Raw genomic sequence first — 20357 nt, 5'->3', positions numbered from 1 at the left:
GTTTCAAACATCAGGTGATGATTGTCAAGTTCATTATGAGACTTTTATTTTTTTAATCATTATACCGACAAACAAGACTAAAGACCTCTCTGTTCCTGCCACCTCTCTTTCTTATATCTTGTCCTCTTTCCTCTCTTTGTGCTCTTCTTCAGTCGCTACTCAAGCAGTGATAGTCCTGAGACCTCTGCATGCTGTTGCAGGGTGAACTATCTTATTCCTTTTAGAAGCTAATTTACATAAAACCACTTTGAATGATTTAATGGCTTGATCTGAAGTGAGAAGTCCTGAAGCAGGGCCACCTTTACACAGCATTATAATTTATTTCTTCTAATAAGTAGAAGCACTGTTGCTGTTGGTATCTTTTTGCACCCAAGTGCTTTTTAAACCCTCCTTTAACATCTAACCTAAGGCTCATGAAATATAAAATATATATTCCTGAGTCTTCCAGAGATGTCTTGGTTTCTTCGCAGTACTTGTAATTTTCTCTCAGAACCGTCTCCCAATAGTTTATGGATTTGTAGGCGTCCCTCCAGCCAGTCGGGGGCAAACACTCAGTCAACGTGTATTTTAGAGCTGGAGCAATCGACTAGCTTTGATTACCCATTCTAATGATTCTCTCCTCCGGTGAGACTCACTGATTAGAAATAACAGAAAGAAAATCATTATCAGCAGGTATCCTTAGTTTGAAGAATCTTTCTACTTAAACTCAGAGTGCCAGAGGAGTTTATTAGTCCGTTATTTCATCACAGTGTAAAAAAACATGATCTTTCACTACATATAATCCACCCCTTTAGGTATCATTTAAAAACCTGTGCAATCAAACTGTTTTGCTTTAGTGTTTTATTACTGAAACTCTGAACTCTGTGTGATGTGTTTCATTGCAAAGGTTTCAGAAAACTTTGAGCTGTAATGTGGGCACAAGTGACAGATGGGCATGTTTGCATATGCAAATTATCTGCTGGTGTATTTGCGGTACATTGTGCCAGTCAGTGCTGTGTGCATACTGATTCCTGCTAACCTCGGTGAGGAAGTTTGTTGTTTGTTTGGGAGATCATTTTGTCATATATATATATAAGATTTTAAGTCAGCTTATTGTGGAATAACCCTGAATAAAGTGGACTTCAACGCTCCACTTTTAAGTTTCAATAGCCGTCTGAGATATAGCCTCTCTGGAGTCCATCATTAAGAAAATTCTCGGTGGTGTTTTGAAAATATCTCTCCAGGGAATCAGGTCAGGCTTGAAAGAGGCCACTTTGTCATTTTGCAGAGATTTCAAGCATTTTAAAACAGGGTAATTTGGAGCATTTACTTCCATAAGAAGGCTTCCTGAAAGTGCTGCTTTACCTTTATAAGAAGACTGATGGTGCAGTTTCTAAAAGTGAAAAGCACCTCCTAAACAAGCTGCTGAAAATGACCTGAAAGCACAGCTGTTTATGAGTGTGAGAAATGGAGGCTGACATTTGATAGCCAGCAGTTCTTAATGCCTGAAAATTTGAGGGCAACAAAATGAGCAGAGCGCTCATAAAGCAGTTTTATCATGTTTTCAACCCTATGAGTATTTATTTTTAAAACAGCAAAGTAAATAGCTCCACAGTTGCAACTTAAATATCGTAGGTGTTGATTGCACTCATAATTTTGTGTTAAACATCTTTCCAGCCTTTTCCTGAAATGTTTTCATTTCAGAGAATGTTTTCCCCCTTCGGATATTTTTCATTGCACTCTGCCTCTCCCTATTCCTGTCTTTGCTCTCCTCCTCACATCTACCGCCCCTCTGCTCGTCCTTTTCACCATTTCTTTTCACTCTTTTCTTTCCGCTTTGAAAAATACAGCCCTTCCTCTCACCTCACACTATCTCTCTTTTCTCTCTTTCCTAGGGCTTATCTCGGTGTCATATGACGAATGGGACTATAACATTGAGGCCAGGGTACGTGATGCAGTGGCTGTCATTGCCACGGCAACCTCCACCATGATGCTGGACCGAGGGCCACACACCCTGCAGAAGTCGAGTTGCCTTGGGACACCTGACAAAAAGGGCTCCAACACCGGTCATTCCAAGGAAATACTGAAGTGAGTCATTGCTGGATGGATACATGGCCGAGGCGATTAAAGCAGAGGGGTTTTCTGCTCTCACAACATATATTTATTTAATGTGTATAAAACTAACACAGTTTGTGTTTTATTTTTTGTAAAAATTGACTTATTTCACTTAAAGGGGCTGTGAGAAGGCTCCCTACTAAATATATGCCTGATTGTAATCCACACTTTTAAAAGAGATTATCAGCACTGATATTAAAGGTTACAGGTTACTCCCGATCGGGTCAAGCAGGACCAGACTAATTTACAGCACATCTAGTTCTCTATGACAACACCACGCTGCCTGAAGACAAGAGAAGAGATATCTGTGTTTTTCTCTTCTGAAAATGATTTCTGTGATTAATTTTGTAGTGATGGTGGACACAGGAGCCTAACTGTCAGACAGAAAAAGGACAGAAGAGCAGAAGAAAACTAAACAGGAGAGTGATACAGCATGAGCTGAAGGCTAACACAGGAGCTTAACTGTTTGTGATAATGTCCATTCCAACCCACAGTCAGCAGTTATTCTGCAGTGGTCTGTTTGAACTTGAGAGTCTATCAATAAAATGAAGAGTGAGGTTACGTTAGCTCTGATTGGTAGATGACTGGCAGGACACAGCTAACCATGATTCATTAATGTAACTCATTTCGGACATGTCTTCGAGCAAAGAGCTGCCAGCTGCGCTAAATATAAACGGCTACTAAACTACTCACAAATTGATGGTGTTCACTTATTGTCACGCTAGCCTACAGATAAGTAGGGGCAATGGGCTGCCGATAGCGCTACATGTAGCCAGCTGCTACGTTTGCTTGATGTCATGTTTCAGACCGTAGCACTACGTAACTGTACTGATAAATACCTTACCTTGGCACGTCGTATCCAGTAAAAAGTTGTCTTAAACAAAGAAAATTTGTTTTGATCAGATCTCCATTTAATTCCAAAACAAACACACACCTCACTAAAAGGTGACGAGGCAGTCCAATTAAAACAGATCCTCCCCACAGCATTTTTAATATGAGCACTATTTACCGGACAAGTCCTTAAAATGCCTTATTTTAATATATTGAGACAAACATGAATTCTGAATTGCTTGTCAAGAGTTAACAAATCTGTAAATGGAGTAACAAAAATATCTGGTTTGGTTTCCTGTAATAATACATAATTCTCTCAAGCCATTTTTCTTAACCGGTATGCATTTTACTTTTGTATTATTACTGAGGATTTAGTTTTGTCTGACAATCTTTAAAAAAGATATTTTCCGAACTTGCCTGGTAGATGTGTCTCATATTAAATCTAAAAACACAATTTTAACAAAAAAAAAAAAGACTGAAACATTTGCTTAGACTTCAGTTGAGAAGTTTGTGCAGTTGAGAGTTTTCCTGCTGTAGTGAAACATGAAAGGCCTGTCAAGCTCTGGATTGCTGATGCAACTCCTGTTGAGCTCATGAAGCTACACATGAAGATTTTGGGGCCTTTCTGTCCCACTGTGTGTTTTTGTGCTGTTCTCTGATGTTGAAAATAGTCAAAACCTTTGAACACTGCAGCAAAGGCTAATGTAACTTCTCACTCTCTGACAAATCAAAACTGAGAAGAGGTGAGACATATGGTATCTAACATCGGTGTACGAGGTCAGAGCAGCCCAAAAAGTTGAGTGGGTCACCTGACGAGCAAGGATTACACGGAACTCCTGACACTTACAGGGCCTGTGTCGGCGCCAGCGGTTACCATTACGAGAGAAGGAAAACTGTCCTTCAGCACTCCTGCTTCTCTTAGTGACAACAGACTCTACTCTATGGTCTGTGTGCTTCATATTTGCTGTCATTCAGTTTTAAATCATGCCTTACTGTAGCAGCAGGAGCAGCTAGAGACCAGGAAAAACAGGCATGTTAGCACCTAGAAATGCTAGCACTGAGTGTTCATTATGTTTGAGAGGATAAAAGATTTCATTCAGAATATTTGTGTCATGCTACCCATTGTCCTTCAGCGTCTTCATTCACAATTTATAGTTATTAGAAAAACAACAAGCGCTGTTTTCCACTCCAGCTCTGATTTTTGGAAGCTTCCACATCAGCCACATCAGTTGTGATGGATTCTGTTGATAGTGTGATGTGTTTTCTTAAGTCCTCAGTTATTCCTCATCCTTAAACTTGGAAAAGTGAAGCTGACTGTTTGAAAACATGATAAATAACACACTAATCTAACAGGGGATTGCTTGCCCAGGTAGATCTTTTCGATGCCAAGCATTGAAACCATTCATGGATTAGATTGGAAACACAACATTTATTCTTGGTAGTACACCAGCACTACGAGGACAAACCACTGACAGCTCAGTGTGGAAACAATAATGTTGTGCTGTCCCTTCACTGTGATGATATTTGCTAAGGATGATTAAAAAAAGTAAGAGTTTTTATTCGAGTGGACTAGGGCTGCACGATTATCGCAATCGCAATCGCAATGTCAGCACATGCAATTCAGATTTTTCTCCATGATAACCAAGCAAGTCTGTAGACTCATCATGACACAACTTTTTTTATTAAATAGCAAGCACAATCGCAATCGCAATATTGTCCACCTAATCACAAATCACACCTTTTCCCCAAATCGTGCAGCACTAGAGTGGCCACATTATTGTTAACATAATATAGTGTACATTTGCTCAGTAAAACAGGGGCTTTGCAGGTCAAAGTACTGGGTGAGACACCAGTTTCCTTTCAAAAAAAAAAAGTTCATCTTTACAGCACACATGCTTTGTTTAATGAGACATAGCTTAAAGCAAAAAAAAGGCTGCTTTTGATTAAATATTGCTTTGAGTTGAATCCCAGTGAAAACAAACTTCCCTTGTGAAAAAGTATTTCAGATAAAAAAGCAATGAGCCGAGTTCACGTCGAGCTTTTAAACTCCATTTGGTACCAAAGTGAGTCAAGGTTTATACACAAAGCACAAATATGAGCTGAATAAGAGCAGATTAAATATTTTTTTGACTCATGTGAGTTACTGTCAAATGAACCAGCTGCTAAAACAACAGTAAAATTTTAAATATTTTGGTTTATTTAGTACCTTTAAGCATGGATGAAAATATCACAATAAGATAACAAAGGTGCAAGAAAGTAAACAAATTCCCTGAGGTGAACCAGAATTTGTTTAATTATTGAATGAAAACATGAAACACACAAAATGACTCTCAGACTTAAAACAACACAGTGTCTTATCTTTAGCTTAACCCACAGCGATCATTAACTGAAAACATCCTTTGAGTCTGTCGCTGACCCTGCTTGCTTCGCCTTTTTTCAGCCAATAACACAACAAGCTCAAGTGTTCACATTCAATAATTAATCCCCATTTAACTTCATAGGGCATGCTTATACTGCTGGAATTGATCAGAGATTCCTCGGCTAATTGAATGCTCGGGGACAAGAGGATTAACGAAAGAAGGAGCCAAGAACAAGAGAGCACACAGGAACACACACACATGTGCTGTTAAAGCATGACACTGAACCGCTCTGTAGGGATTAAGCTAATGAAAGCAGAAAATTACTGATGTCACTCTTTATGAAATGTAATTTAAGAGTACAAAACTACACATCTACTGTTCCTTCATCGCTTTACCCCAAAATATTTGACATTTCTCACCTCTACTCCTGTCAGGAGGTTAATGTATCACAGTGAATGCTGGTCTTGCACTGGACACACGTTTCTGTTTGTAATGTCAGGAGCACTCGAGACGTCTAGGATTCCACCAACAACAGGACTGTGATAACAATAACAACACAGCCATGAATATTTCAGTCCCCACCGGGCACCATCAGACACGGGGTTAGCTCTCAATCATCCTTCAGGCACACACCTGGGATGCTTCTCCGCTCTGTGTGTGTGGAGAGATGTGTAAGTGTGTTTTTCAAGCAGCCATTCAATTTTTCTCCATTTGACTGAGCCGAGGTGGAGAATTTGGATTGCCTGGATTTTTGGTTGTGACCTTAGAGGGAAAGACAACCTAGCACACATAATTCCACGTATTCCATTCTCACACCCCAGAGACAGAAGTAATAATAAGGCCATATGGCTCTGCATGGTCCTATATAGCTCCAGGGCCTCGGTGGGCTGCATGCATGCAGGGTGAGCATGCCATCCTGTCAGCGCTGATGGACGGAGATGGGAGGCCCCTGTGAGTCACGCTCTCAAATTTGTTTAGGGGCTGCTTGACCTTATGGGACACACACGAAGACAATCCCACTCATAAAAATGTAGAATCAACACAACCTTACACTACAAGCTCTGACACATTCCAGCACAGATATGTAAACACGCACACATGCAGAGCTCCAGAGGAAATGCATTGTTTCCTTTCAGACAGTGAAAGCAGCATCGCAGGATAATGAGAAATATGCTCCAAGTGGTTTAGGATGAGGCACTAAGGGGCTTGTTTGTGTGTGTGTGTGTGTGTGTGTGTGTGTGTGTGTGGGGTCTTGAAGGATGTTTCTAACTGCATATGTATGTTTACATTCAAAACCCTCCGCAGTGTCCCCATGCTGCAGTGCTTTGCTCCTTCAGTCGACGTGATGTAAGAGCTGATGAGTATTATCTGGCGAGTTTCGCTTCATGTGATCTGACGAGACATTTGTCTTCCTTTCTGCGGGCTTCCCGTAGACCTCTGAAGAAGAGCATCTTTTCTCCGGGCAGTTTGACCCTCATGCGTGCAGAACGAGCTTGTTCCTCTCATCTGAGTTCACCTTTTAAAATATTTTTTCTCGGAGCAGAAGAGCAGTATTATTGCATTTCTTAATGGACACAATAAAAATGACTGTCTTATAAATCCTGGCGCTGTTTATTAGAAGGCAAGCGAGCTATTACATTGTGCTGCTGGGCATCTGTGGTACAAATGACTTTCCTTTCAAAGGCTGCTGTTTGGAATAGAAGTGGGTCAGAAATTCACACATCTCCATCCAATGAGTGTCGTGTCACTCTGTTTCTATTTCTTTTTATTTTGTGAACCTCTTTTACACCAAGGTCTGTTCTGGAGCATGTGAATAGCTCACTTTTTGTGGCTGAATATTATATCTTATTTAAACCTCTCCATCCTTTTCGTTAACTCTGTGATGCTTCTCAAGCCACCCAATCTCATTGAAAAGCACTTTCAGTTAAATTAAATTCAATTTTTTAATAAAAAGTTGAGCAGCAAAGGTTCCGACCCATCCTCCATGCTACTCCTCTCAGTTTTTCTGAAGAATTTTCATGTTAATGCAGATACTGGGTGAAATTCATCCTGAATTTAGTCCTGGGATGTCATCTATAAGAGTAAATGTGCACTATGGGATTTGCGAAAAATTATTTGATTCATACATCTCTAGGCATGCACACTTTTGCACAATGTTCCCTTCATACATCACAAAATGCATGGGAATATGTGTATGTGGTTCAGCCTTGTATTCCACCCATTTCACCATAGATGGTCAAATATTTATATGCAGCATTTAGACATTCTCCAGAGGCGTCAGTGCGTCCAGCATTCTTCATTATGCAATATTTCTACTTGTTCTTTTATTAAAGGTCCCATGTAATGCTCCTTTTCTGCAGTTTAATATGGATCATTGATGTCTTCATGAAATGGTAGTAACATGTTTTAGTCCAAAAAGCCAATAAATCAAGCACAGCAGCATTGTTTCCAGGCTCTCAATGCCCCTCTGTTCAAAACGGTCTGATTTAGTGGGCGTGGCCTTCATATGTAAATGAGACACAGCTGACACTGATATGTAACCATGACTACCGAGTTCCGTGTGCACAATGTTTAGAAAACAGCGAAGCTTGTTTACCGTAACATTACAGGCTAAAACAACAGGCTAACCGCAGCTAAAGTTAGCATCCTGAACCTCACACAGGGACAGGGGGGACACAGGAAAAGCTCTTACATCTGCTCCACAGCACACAGCATTTAAAATACTCACATTTCCAGGGTCTGAGGTTTGTTAGTGGATGGTTGTTAATGGGCCTGGATTCAGGACCAGTTTATTCACTAGCCTTCTGTTGTACTGTCCAAAGTTGGAAAAGTCGGCCGTGAAGTGACTAGCACATACATGCACAGTTTTACTGAGTGTAGTTGGCACATTTCCTTGATAAAGGAACTCTAGGCACTTAGTCTTGTCTTCTTCTGAGATGGGAAGCTTGTGCATGATGGAACTATGTGGCTGTTTACAGCCAAAAACAGAGCAGTGATGGCAGTGATGGCTGCTGTAGCAGCAGCAGGGAGGGGGTTCGGGGGTATCTGCTCTGGTGGACCAATCAGGTCAGACTTGCTCCTGATTGGTCAAAAAAAGGAATCGCTGAAGTTGGCAAATCCCCAAAATCCAAACAGCTCGTTTTAGGTCAGAATTTTACATTAACAAGCACTACTAAGTTCAGGTTTTGTCGTTAAATATCACATTTTGTGGGCTGGGAGAAAAGCCAAAGACCCACAAGTTTCACTAAAAGACTTAATAAAGTGATTTTTGCATAATATGGGACCTTTGCCATCTTCACAGTGTGCTAACGAAAGTCAGTGATCTCCCCTCTCTTTGATATTATTTGACAGAAGTTTGATCCATGAGTTTTAATGTGTTGGTTATATCACGGGCAGCTTGGCCTACACTGTGACTGATTATGATGATATGTTGGCTGATAACTGCGTGAGACCTGGCTGTGACCCTTACACAATAACAAATTATCTTTTCAGACTTCTCATTAACAAAGAAAAGAAGAGCAGGTGATGAAGGTGTGCGGCAGTCTTTATTAAAAATATAATTAAACTTGGTGACGTGACTGTGCTTGGTAACTGAACATTAAGAAACCTGCCACATTGTACTTTGCTGGTGCTCTGAGTCTTCCTAAGTGACTTTGTTTGTTCTGTACTTAAAAGAAATGTGAATTAATGGCAGACCTTTTAAACAGCCTCAACCTTTCCTGTTTCATTACCGATTTTAGCGAGGAAAGGTTTAAATGCAGTAGAAATACTTAAAACGGTTTTAACTTGTTGACTCCTCACTGCATGTTCAGTTTTTCACTACAAGTTGATTACATGCTTCACTATTTTTTACTTTTCAACATAACTTTAGTTTTTAGACTTCATGGGTGTGGAGCAGCAGTTCCCAAATTTTTCAGGACTGCACCCTCTTTTACCTCCCGGCTCAGCTGACGCACCCCCAATGCCCGAAACATAAAAAAGAAAAGGCGTAGTCTTTATAACCACATATACGGTATCAAGTTTAATAATATAGGCTACTTTTAACACAAAACAGAATGAACAATAATGGCCTTGATATCTCTCACATTAGAAACAGGGAGGAAAATAACAGTAAGTAACAATATAATAATGACATTAATGATATTTGAAAGTCAAGTATGGTTGTGGAGCGATGAATACCAGTCACTTCTATGTGACAAAAATTCAACATTTAAATATTTTAACTGTTTACCCTCATTAAAAAGTGTTAAAATTATTTATTTAAATATTTATGTATTTATTTGTTGACAGAATATCAATAAATATTGGTGCTCAGCTGCCTTTACACTTTCGTTGCGCACCTCCTAGCAGCAGCTTGCCCACTGCACTTTCAGGATCCCTGGTGTAGAGCAATGTTTCTCAAAGTGGGGCACCAGGACCCCGTGAACCATAGCTTGGGAATATTTTAAAACAATTGTAAAAGTGTGCTATATTGTTGAAAAAGCATACCAACAAACTGGGATCCCGTATACATTAAAATTAGCTATTTTTTTCCCAGTACTCTCATTCATGAGATTAATTCTCATGTGATCATGACAGTCTTTCAGTTTATAGTTCACGACCCTAGAGAAAAACCTCAAAACGCATGGCATGCACAGACTTTTAAGGGCAGGGGTGAAAAGAAGAAAAAAGTGCACATAAAACATGTGTTTTTGTCGCCCAAGAGAGCATTTTGTCATGTTTTAACAACCCAAAAGGGCAGTTAAGAGTGTTTTACCAGGAGGGCACTTTGGCACACGTTTTGGCTCCTGAGAGGGCACTTCAGCGCAAGTTTTTCAATAGTTGGGCCCTCTTCTGTGCACACCACTGCCTCAAGTTTGAGTTTTAATGTCAGAGTCAACATTTTCTCAAAGTTTACAAAATGATTTACTTGAAAGGAAAAATTTAGCTTAATTCTATAGTTGCAAAATACATTATTAAATAGTATTTGTATAATGCTGATCAATATTACGATAATGAGGGGGTCCCTGGAAAAATGTCTCACCAGAAAGGCGTCTAAACCTCAGTCTAAACAAGTTTGTGAATCCCTGGTGGAGAGGATGTGTAATGACACTTTTTTCACATTAAAAAAGGATTAGTAATGTGGAAAAGATTTTTAATAGGTGTCAAGTCAGGACTTCAGGTAGTCCAGTTTAACACCTGGACCCTTCTACTACAGAGCAATGATGTTGCGATACATAAAAACGTAGTTTGGCATTTCCTTGCAAAGAAAAAGAAAAGGACCTCTCTGACTTTTGGACTCTCCTCTTTGACTCCTCCCTCTTTGGAGTGGAGGACAATTTCCAAAAAGAGTTTCAAAGTTGAATTTGTCAGACCACAAGCCTCTTTACCTGTCTTCACCAATCATGCCTACTTATGGTTTCCTCTTTGCATTGTTCAGTTTTAACCTGCTCTTGTGGATGCATCAATAGATTGCACTAAAGTTGATGGCTTTTGGACGTTAATTTGAGCCCATGCGTTGATTACCACTGCTGAGTCTGTTTTACGGCAGTGCCACCTGTGGACATGATATCCGTGACCATTCAAGTATCAGTAATCAGCTTTGTCCCTTTGGTACAATTTCTCTGATTCTCTGAATCTTTGATTGATGTTGTGTCATGTAGTTGATGAAATGTCCAAGTTCTGAGGAACATTATTCTATAGTTGCTGGACTATTTCTGTCAGAGTGGTGAATCTCTTTCCATCTTTAATTCTAAGAGTCTCAGCCTCTCCGTGGGCCTCTTTCATACTAAGTCATGTTACTAATCTGTCACAAATTAATTTAATTGGTTAGAAGGTGTGAAGGAAAGTGCAATGTAAAAAAAATATTGTGAAGCTTCCATGACATTGTGTTAAAAAAAGGTTTCTGGAGAAGCTGAATATCATCTAATGAATTTTGAAGAGTGTTAAAAAAGCTGAATTCATTTTCTTTATCTTGAGAAGGGAAATCTCAATAATTAGTTCTGAGGACACAGAGTCCTGGTGTTCAGGAAAAGTCCACATCAGGTATGATTATATTTGATTATATTTGAGGTTTGCAGACAGTGGAAGGTCAGTGTCCTCGCCTGTTGAGCCCCTATTCACATTTATGAGGACGCAGTCTCCCCCTGATACACTGCTCCCTCTCTGCACTCTCCACAGGTAGCTGTCTGATGTCTCCTGCTCAGCGGGGGGCCCTGGTGGGCTTAGATCACATGGAGCTCCTGTAGACTCTCTTATTAAAGGGAGAAGCTCAAAGATATTCATAGCGTTACATCTTTTCATACTCGTAGGCCACTTCACGCTGCGTCTGAATCTAAGCTGTCAGCTGAGCCAGCAGCGGTTAATGAGTCAACAAATAAGCAATAAATAAATACTTAGTCGCTAAAAATTGGACGTGGTTTTCAAGTTTATACAATTTTGTTGGAAAATCAAGTAAAAGTTAATATTCATCGTGTGTTCAAGATGTTGTCATTGGCCACTTTTTGGCACTTGAGATTGGCAGGGAAACTCAGATTTGATCAAACTTGCTGGCAGAAAATCAGATACGGACCACACAGAAAGTTTAAATGTGAAGTATGAAGTCACTAAAACTTCTCATGAACATGAAAAAAAAAAAAAGACATGAGAGAAGTCCAAGAGGGCCTCTTATGCAAATCCTTAATGTCCATCTTTTCAGCTCACTTTATTTTATTAATCCCATTGAAGGAAATTGTGTTTTCCCCTATACCTCTGTATAAAGCAAACTTAAATCCCTTTGCTTTTAATGTAAACATATATTTATATTAAAAAAAGAGAAAGATAATCGCATCTCATGAACCTGTCGAGATTAAACTGTAGGTGATATATTTACTTTTAGTATTTTAGGTTTCTTACCTTTACCTTCCACTGCAAAAACTTGAATCCAAGCAAGTGTTAATCTTGTTCTTAGTAAAAAAGTGTCATATTAGATTTAACATGAGCAACATTAACTGACATGCTCTTATATCAAGATATCAAGGGACAAAAATGTTGCTTGTAGATGTTGCCAGTGGTGTAGGAAAAAAGCATTAAAATCATTTATGATGTTTCTTGGAGAAAAAAAAATTACAACAAGAATGTAACCAAGAAAATCACTCTTACCCCTCTTGCAGATTTTTTTTCTTACTCTAAGCAAACAATTCAGGAATATTTTTTGTCAGTTATATCTTGAAACAAGACATTTTTAACCAGCCAGGTGAATTTGTAATAAGACAATTGCTCCTCAAAATAAGTTACTTTTGTGGATTTCAGTTTTTGCAGTGTCTGTCTAGAGTTTTACGAAATGATAATTAGGGTCCAAGTTTGAGGGATCACTATTGTAATTGGTCAGTTTCTTTCGTCTTTTTATTATTATTCCGTTCGCCACTAAATCACTTATTATACCCCCTGAACCTGCTCAAGAAATCACCAAAATTGGCACACACCTTACATTCACCATACATTTTTAAATGATACCAAACTTGACCCCCAACTCCCTATAATTTGCTCTGTGGCGCCCCCTAGGCACACTAAAACGCCTCTAGTTAGCTTAAAATTAGAAAAACATTGATTTGTCTAAACAATTCAAATTTCACTCTTTAAACAAAACATCAAATAATGTCTGTTTTAAAACTCTTTCTGATGAGATTTTTTAATGTTTCTGATGCTGTAGTTGATCTCCCGAGTGTTATGGCTCCCCCTTCAGTTCTGGAAGACCAGTGGTCATTTATAAAACCAACACCAGAATGGTAATGCTCTCTAATAAATGAGATTTAGGGAAGTTTGTATAAGCTGTGAGACTTGTGATCCGCTGTTTGGCTTAATTGCATTTTGTGAACCCTGAAGGCCTGGGCTTAAATGCAGCAGACATTAATTAACATGTAAATTCCTGCTCTTCAGCTTAAAGTGAAAGGTTTTGCTGTTTGGTTGAATTTGTTCCTAAGTGAACCCTGAATCAGGCTCAGCTCTGACGTCACGTGTACTCAGCCTCACCATATTGATCATATCCTATAGAGTTGCACGTATTCCTCGTTTTCCTCCGGCTTCCTTCCTACAGCTCTTCTAATGTGTAGTACACATTTCATCTGGATCGGGTAACTCTTCAGAGGCAGGTCCTCTGCAGTCATCCCAGATTATGAGTCATCCACCCAAACCTGATACAGTATATGTGTGTGTGTGTATGTGTATGTGTGTGAGAATAAGCGTGCACCACAGACTTCCTCTCACAGCAGGGATATATATTTTAGCATCCCTGCATTGCAGTGACAGAGAATTTGTGACCCTGTTCAGCCTCTCTCAGAGTTAGAAGACAGTCGGATCACATGGCTCTGAATACGTTTGAAGAGATTTAAGGGGGAAAAAGAGGGATTGTGTCCATGCCATTGATGATTCAGTGTCTCTGTAACTAAAAAAATGAATTCCCCACACAGCCAGTGATTAGTCGGGGAACAGTTGGTGAGCAAGGCGCACACAAGCGCTGCATATGGCTGTGATGAAGCCGCATGAGGCTGTGTGAGTCGCTCATCCTGGAGGTTTTTTTTTCCTCTTTCAGCAGAGTCAGAGGAGGATTCTGACATGAGGGGGGATCAAACAGCACATAAAAGCTACATCCACAGAACAGGCACGCAGATGATAAACAGAGCTGTAAACTCCCAGCATGCATCAGTCTCGGTAAAGGTGCGGTAGAGGGGTGACGAGTGATTGGTCGAACTGCTCAGAGGTGAGACATTGATCTGAGGGGAAGCGGGTAAACACTCAGGTTGAGACGGGAACGACACACTGCTTTGTCCGTCTCTCTTTCTCTCTTTTAACCAGCCTCTCTGGGGTGAGATTACTGTTCCCATGGCAACGCAGCTGATTGCATGAAAATTGCTGTGGTCGTGGGTGCCATGGCAACACATTACGTGACATTACACCCATCGTTCAGAGCCGCCCAGCGTCCCTATGTCGAGGCGTTTTTTTTTTGTTTTTTTTTTTGCGTACATGAAGAAATGTCGCGCTCACACAGGCTGCTGCTCACATGGGGCGCCAGGGCGGCAACAAGTTGGACCTCCTGAGCCTCCACCCACACCGCCTCCATGTTCGGGTTCCCTTTTCAGGATGAGATTATGTTTAGGAGGCTAATCCTATGTTACACAGGAATTACAGCACTGCTAGCCCGCTAGTGTGCAGCACAAGACATTTCATGGAGGCTTGAGTCATATTATTGACTTACTCAAAGCATGCAGCCTACTTAGGTCTGAGTGTGTGTTACTGTGTGTGTGTGAGGAGGGATATAAATACACTTGAACACATTACAGATAGAGGCACTGAATGTACTAGTAGGAGGTACTTGTGATAAAATCTTGGGTGAGTTTCATGCCTCATCTGTTGTCTGATTTATTGCTCTTCTTCACACTCTTGGCTTGTTTAGAGATGATGCTGGGGAAGATGTGTCTTTGGCGAACCTGCACACTCGCATATATGGACCCCCAAACACACACACACACACACACATGCGTGGCCCCTCACTCTTCGCATTCAGACGAGATATTTATTTCTCTGGTGGATTGTTTCAGAGGCTGAGCGTCTCCATGGTGATGGCAGCCCACAGTTCAGGACAGGGAAGAGCGAGGGAAGGAGGCGGCAGAAAGAAAGAGAGATGATTCCAGCTTATCTGCCACTGCTGTACACTTGTTGACACATATATGCTGATATGTTTCCACACAGGCGGTTAATACATTCTGCACTCCCTCCTCTCTTTTCCAGGCTTCACTCCTGGTTTGTTATTTATCTCTTCCCAACCAGCCTCTTCTTACTGCTCCTTTATTTTTCTCAGTCAATCTGCGGCTTATTTATGTTTTCTTGTGCCTCATGCTTCTCCTTTATTTATGATAATTAAGCAGCCTATGCATTATGGAGCCAGGCACTCTTTGTTTTTCCTCTGAACCTCCCTGTGAGCAAAGAGGAGCTTTTAATCTGCGACAGTCTCATCTCTTTCATTTGTAGTTAAATGTTTTCTGCATCCTGCTTTCTTCTTGCCATCAAACGTATCACTCATCGTACATGCCGTTTCAACACTCACCTTGTCTGGCACCTACCCAATGGCAGTGCTCACAGAGGTTAAAAATAACAGCGTAAAAATAAAACATGTTGTTGCTGATGTGTTGTTTGCTGAAGCAGGTGACAGAGAGGGATCTGTGTTCATTAAACCTGTGTAATATCTGGCTCAAAACCCCTCACAGGACCGCCAACATGCAGTGTTATCATGAAGGAAGCTGTGTGAAGTGATCATGCTTTCTCTATCGTGTCATACATACAAAATTAGTTTTATACATCTTCATGTAGTGGTGGACAGTAACAGAGTAAATTAACTTGAATACTGTTTTTAAAGGCCCTCTGAGAATTTTACAAGTGATTTCTAAACAGTTTTACTTTTATAGATTTACTGGTTCAGAATCCACACTTTAAAATGAGATTATTAGCCCTAGATTGGTTATTTCTAAATGATGTTTCTTGTTCATCTTCTTTATGTTGATTTGTGGAGGGGGTGTTATGCTTTTCCACATTTTTCGCATGGATATAAATCAACAATGCTGGCCCCCAAAAAAGTGGCCCCCAAAATAAAGGTCACACACTCTAATATTTCGTTGGACTGCCTGTAGCTTCAATTACAGCACACATTCGCTGTGGAATTGTTTCCAAGCTTCTACAATATCATAAGATTTATTTCCATCCAGTGTTGCATTAATTTTTAAGATCTTTGGTTGATGATGGTAGAGTCTGACCGCTGCACAAACCCTTCTCCAGCACATCCCAAAGATTCTCAATGGGGTTAAGGTTTGGACTCTGTGGAGGCCAATCCATGTGTGAAAATGATGTCTCATGCTCCCTGAACCACTCTTTCACAAATTGAGCTTGATGAATCCTGTCATTGTCATCTTGGAATATGGCCGTGCCATCAGGGAAGAAAAAATCCATTAATGGACTAACCTGGTCACTCAGTATATTCAGGTAGTCGGCTGACCTCATTCTTTGAGCACAGGCTGTTGCTGAACCTAGACCTGACCAACTGCAGCAATCCCAGATCATGGCACTGCCCCCACAGGCTCAAACAGGAGGCACTAGGCATGATGGGTGATGACTTCATCTGCCTCTCTTCTTACTTTGATGGCCCATCACTCTGGAACAGGGTCAATCTGGACTCATCAGACCACATTACCTTCTTCCATTGCTCTATTGAAGCCTTGTTTTCCAGTTAGCCTCACTGATTGCTGACTGACAGCAGTCAGACTCTGTCATCACCAATGAAAGATCTTAGTGAAAGATTAATGCAACACTGGATAGTGTAATAAAATCTACTTAGTTTAGTCGAACAACTCCCAAAGATCACAAGAAGAGGATCCATTTCTCAGTTCAGCATTTATTCTGATCACAGGTAAGGTTTACAGCGCTGGTCCCGAAGGAATGAACCCTGATACCTGGGAGCAATACAATTTTATAATCATTGCTACGCCCATACAGAGGTTGAGTTAAACTTAACACCCAAGAGTAATTGGCCAAAAAGAAGACTGACACCACTGTCTCAACCCACACCTGGTGTCAGTTTTTTAGAGAGATGTGCTATCAAAGTGTGTGACTGTTAAATCAGAGCATGGAGCTAGGAGACTGGGTGAAAGTTTACACAAGGTCGGAGAGACCTCAGACACAAGCTGGAGACAGAAGCTAACCTTCTATCTGCCAGATAAACATACATCAACCCTGAACACAGCATATGACTAGATCAAAATGCTAAATTGTGTCAGTTTTTACAAAAATATATAACAATGGAAATAAACCTTGTGACATTGCAGAAGCTTATTGAAACAATGCCACAGTGAATGCATTGTGTACTCAAAGCTAAAGGTGGTCCAACAAAATATTAGAGTGTGTGAGGTTTTTTTTTTAGTGGTAACTTTTCGGGGGGTCAGGCAGTGTATTTATACGTTTTAAAGACCCCTAAGTTTTCTGTAAACTTCTTGAAATGCTCCGTCCCCTAAAGACCATGAGATCCTAACAAGATCTTCATGAGACTTGCTAAAGTGATGATGTCATCCCAAGGATCTCCCAACTGTTTTTTGACTTGTTGGATCGATGGGCCTCAAACACCAAGGTCTGCCAATAGCTCTGCCCCAACAGGCCTGCAGAGAGCTGGCCAATCAGAAGGAAGGGGGTTTAAGAAGCAGGGTGCCTTAAAGAAACAGCAGCTAAAATGAAGTGTTTCAGACAGAGGGCTTTCAAAACACCAGTTTGAGAAAAATCAGGGTTTTTTTGAGCTGTAGAGGGACAGTGTAAAGCCTTTAAAAGAGCACAATACCCCCTTTAAGTAATAAAGTCATGTACTTTTTTTATTGCTATCTACATGTGTCGATAGTCACTAAGTGTTGGATCTTTTGTTTTACTGTAAATGCAGAAGTTTCATCATTATGTCAGGATGTAACATGATGTAAGCTCATTAGCAATAAAAAGAGAATACATTTGATAGACACTGAAATTGTAGAAATTAAACACTCTGGATTTCACATGGAGTGCTCCACAACAGAGGCTTGAATTCAAACCCACATTTTCTGTAAGTACATCATCTGTCTCCTGACCACAGACCTCATCATCAATATCTTCTTTCAAATGAAAGCAAATCTCTAAAAATGTACAGAAATACAAGAAACAAGGGAACTGAGGGAAAGGAATGTGTGAAAGTACATTTTAAACCTCTGAGTGTCAGACATTAAACATGGCAATCAAACGATATTATTTCTAAAACCTTGACACATTTCATGGAAAAAAACATGACTAGAATTCCACAGCCAAGTATTTGAAATGAAAATATGACAGCAGTGAGTCATTATGAGCAGCAGCCAGGGCACGCTTTGTGATTGAAATGTTTTAGCTCAATATTTGAATGTTGAAGGCATTTGAGGAGAGAAAATGGAGTGAGCTTTCTCCTTACATCCTTTGTGCTGCTGTAAACAGGAGAATTAAAGACACACCAGCATCTTAAACTGTACAGTGAAAGCACCACAGGACTCTTCCTTTTTCTATTTTTTATCATCAACCTTAATATTGCTCAATTTTTTTCTCTTTAAGTGCAAGTTGCTGCTTTGATAAACCATTTTGGAGAAATCTGCAGCTGTACAAAGAGCTTTGAAGCTTGTCTTCTGTTTGATTCAATTCTATGAATCCCCAGCTTGACTGTTTTGGTCCGGTCACTGCTTTTATTCACTTTCTTTGAAGCAGCTACAAAAGCTGCTCAGAAATAAACAGATGATAGGCACAGAAAGCCGCTAGCTTGTGAACACAGGGGTTCATTTAAGAGCAGAATGATCTCATATTTTCATCAGGAGTTGTTGTTGAGCTGAGATACAAACAGAAGATGGGAAACTGAACTTAAAATGCGCATGTGTGTCGCCCAGATGCCCAAATCTGTGGCTGCTCGTGAACACATAGCGACAATAACATGGATAATGGGTCAACTTTAGGGTTAAAGCGGTTTGTAGTTTTGCGATTTTAAAGATAATCTCATCTTTAAAGTACTGTAGTCAGCGTCCTCTGTTGCTTTAGTTTGCATAGACAAACACATTTCATTTTATTCCTTTTTTTGTGTCCCTCAGCTTTCAGTGATTTCAAATAGTTGAACTTTGGCAACCAACCAGTCAAAAACAACCTCAATATTAACAATGGCAAAGATGAAGCTGTGCACCGTGTTTCTCACACTCAGACCCTTATTTCCAAGGGTACAGGTTCCACATCTAGAGCCGCTACATGCCAGGACATGTTCCTTTTTTTGTCTTCACATTTTCTTGGTGAAATTTCACTGAATGGAAGCAAAGATTCAGAATACAAAGCTTTTCAAAACAGACAAAACAGCTGCTGCCAAGGGGGCCTGAGGTGCCTTGAAACAACTTGAACCTCTCACAACAAGAATCAGAACAGGAATTAGACACACTTTATTTATCCCAATGGAAAATTTTGTTAATGCTGTTGCCTTATTACACATATTTTACACAATATATAAGAATATTATTGTAGTGTTGTGATAGCACAAGTAAAACTAGAAAAGCGGTCAGAGAGCGCAGACCTCCACCAAGCATACTGTCACCAACACTTAAGTCCTACTTTAATGTTATACTTCCTTTCAGCAGACTGTCTGCTACAATTTGGTGTTAGTTGCAGGTTTGTACGATAATTTGTTTCCTGACAGGGTTGAAAATGATGATGACCCAGTACATATTTCATATTCTGGATCCAAGTATCCAGAATATTGCCAGGATCTGGATCCTACTTTTACATCTGTCAGAATTTATGGTGACCTTGTCTTGTATTGTTTTGCAAAGCAATCCGACCATTTATCTTAGAGTTATATACACATATGGTGAAAATGGTCCTATCTCACAATGATAAAGAAACCTTTGAAAAAATCCTAGATCCAGACGGTGATCCGGATCACCTCCAAAATTGAATCACTTCTTCCTTATCTCATTTTAAACATTTTCTGATAATTTCATCCAGCTCCGTTGATTAGTTTTTGAGTTATGTTGTTCACAAACAGACAAACTCTCCCAGAAACATAACCTCTTTGGTGGAGGTAATAACTAATAAAAATAATATAACTATTTTTTACTCTATAACTTTTAAGCTGTGTAAAAAAAAGTACTGAGAATTAAGTAGTATTTTATTATCATTATAGTTAACCATCGTCTTTACAACAATCTCGGGTGTGCTGCAAAAAGCTTTTAGATTACATATGTTTATCTCACTGTTTGTCGGCTGGACCTACTATTAAGAAATGTTTAGAAAATCTAAGTTTTGCAGGAAAAATTTTGTATTTTTGGTTGAAACTTGACTTTTTTTGCAGGTATGTCATGAATGTGACATTTGAAGGCCGAAACCTGTCGTTCAGCGAAGAGGGTCACCAGATGTTCCCCAAACTAGTCATTATTCTCCTGGACAAGGATCGACAGTGGGACAGGGTAAATATCTCCTCTTCTCTTTCCTCCTCGTATTCGTTTCCCCCTTTGCCATGTATTTCTCTCCTCCCTCTGTAATGGCTGTCACTTTGTC

General features: G+C 40.0%; 1 protein-coding gene across 7 annotated transcripts in view; it reads left to right on the top strand.

The window, feature by feature from the left end:
• grin2bb (glutamate receptor, ionotropic, N-methyl D-aspartate 2B, genome duplicate b) overlaps positions 1 to 20357 on the top strand; it is a 163425-nt gene that overhangs the window by 108148 nt on the left and 34920 nt on the right. For all 7 annotated transcript variants that reach the window (XM_074688244.1, XM_074688236.1, XM_074688208.1 and 4 more), the window contains 2 exons: positions 1875 to 2067; positions 20152 to 20266. In XM_074688244.1, coding sequence (XP_074544345.1) covers positions 1875 to 2067; positions 20152 to 20266 — 308 coding nt within the window. The remainder of the gene's footprint in view (positions 1 to 1874; positions 2068 to 20151; positions 20267 to 20357) is intronic.

Source organism: Halichoeres trimaculatus, unplaced genomic scaffold, assembly GCF_033239565.1.
Source record: "Halichoeres trimaculatus isolate MK-OKI-2021-1 unplaced genomic scaffold, fHalTri1.1 fHalTri1_scaffold_2, whole genome shotgun sequence".
Taxonomy (NCBI): domain Eukaryota; kingdom Metazoa; phylum Chordata; class Actinopteri; order Labriformes; family Labridae; genus Halichoeres; species Halichoeres trimaculatus.
Note: the sequence above shows the minus strand (reverse complement) of the source record. Positions and strands in the feature narration are given on the sequence as shown.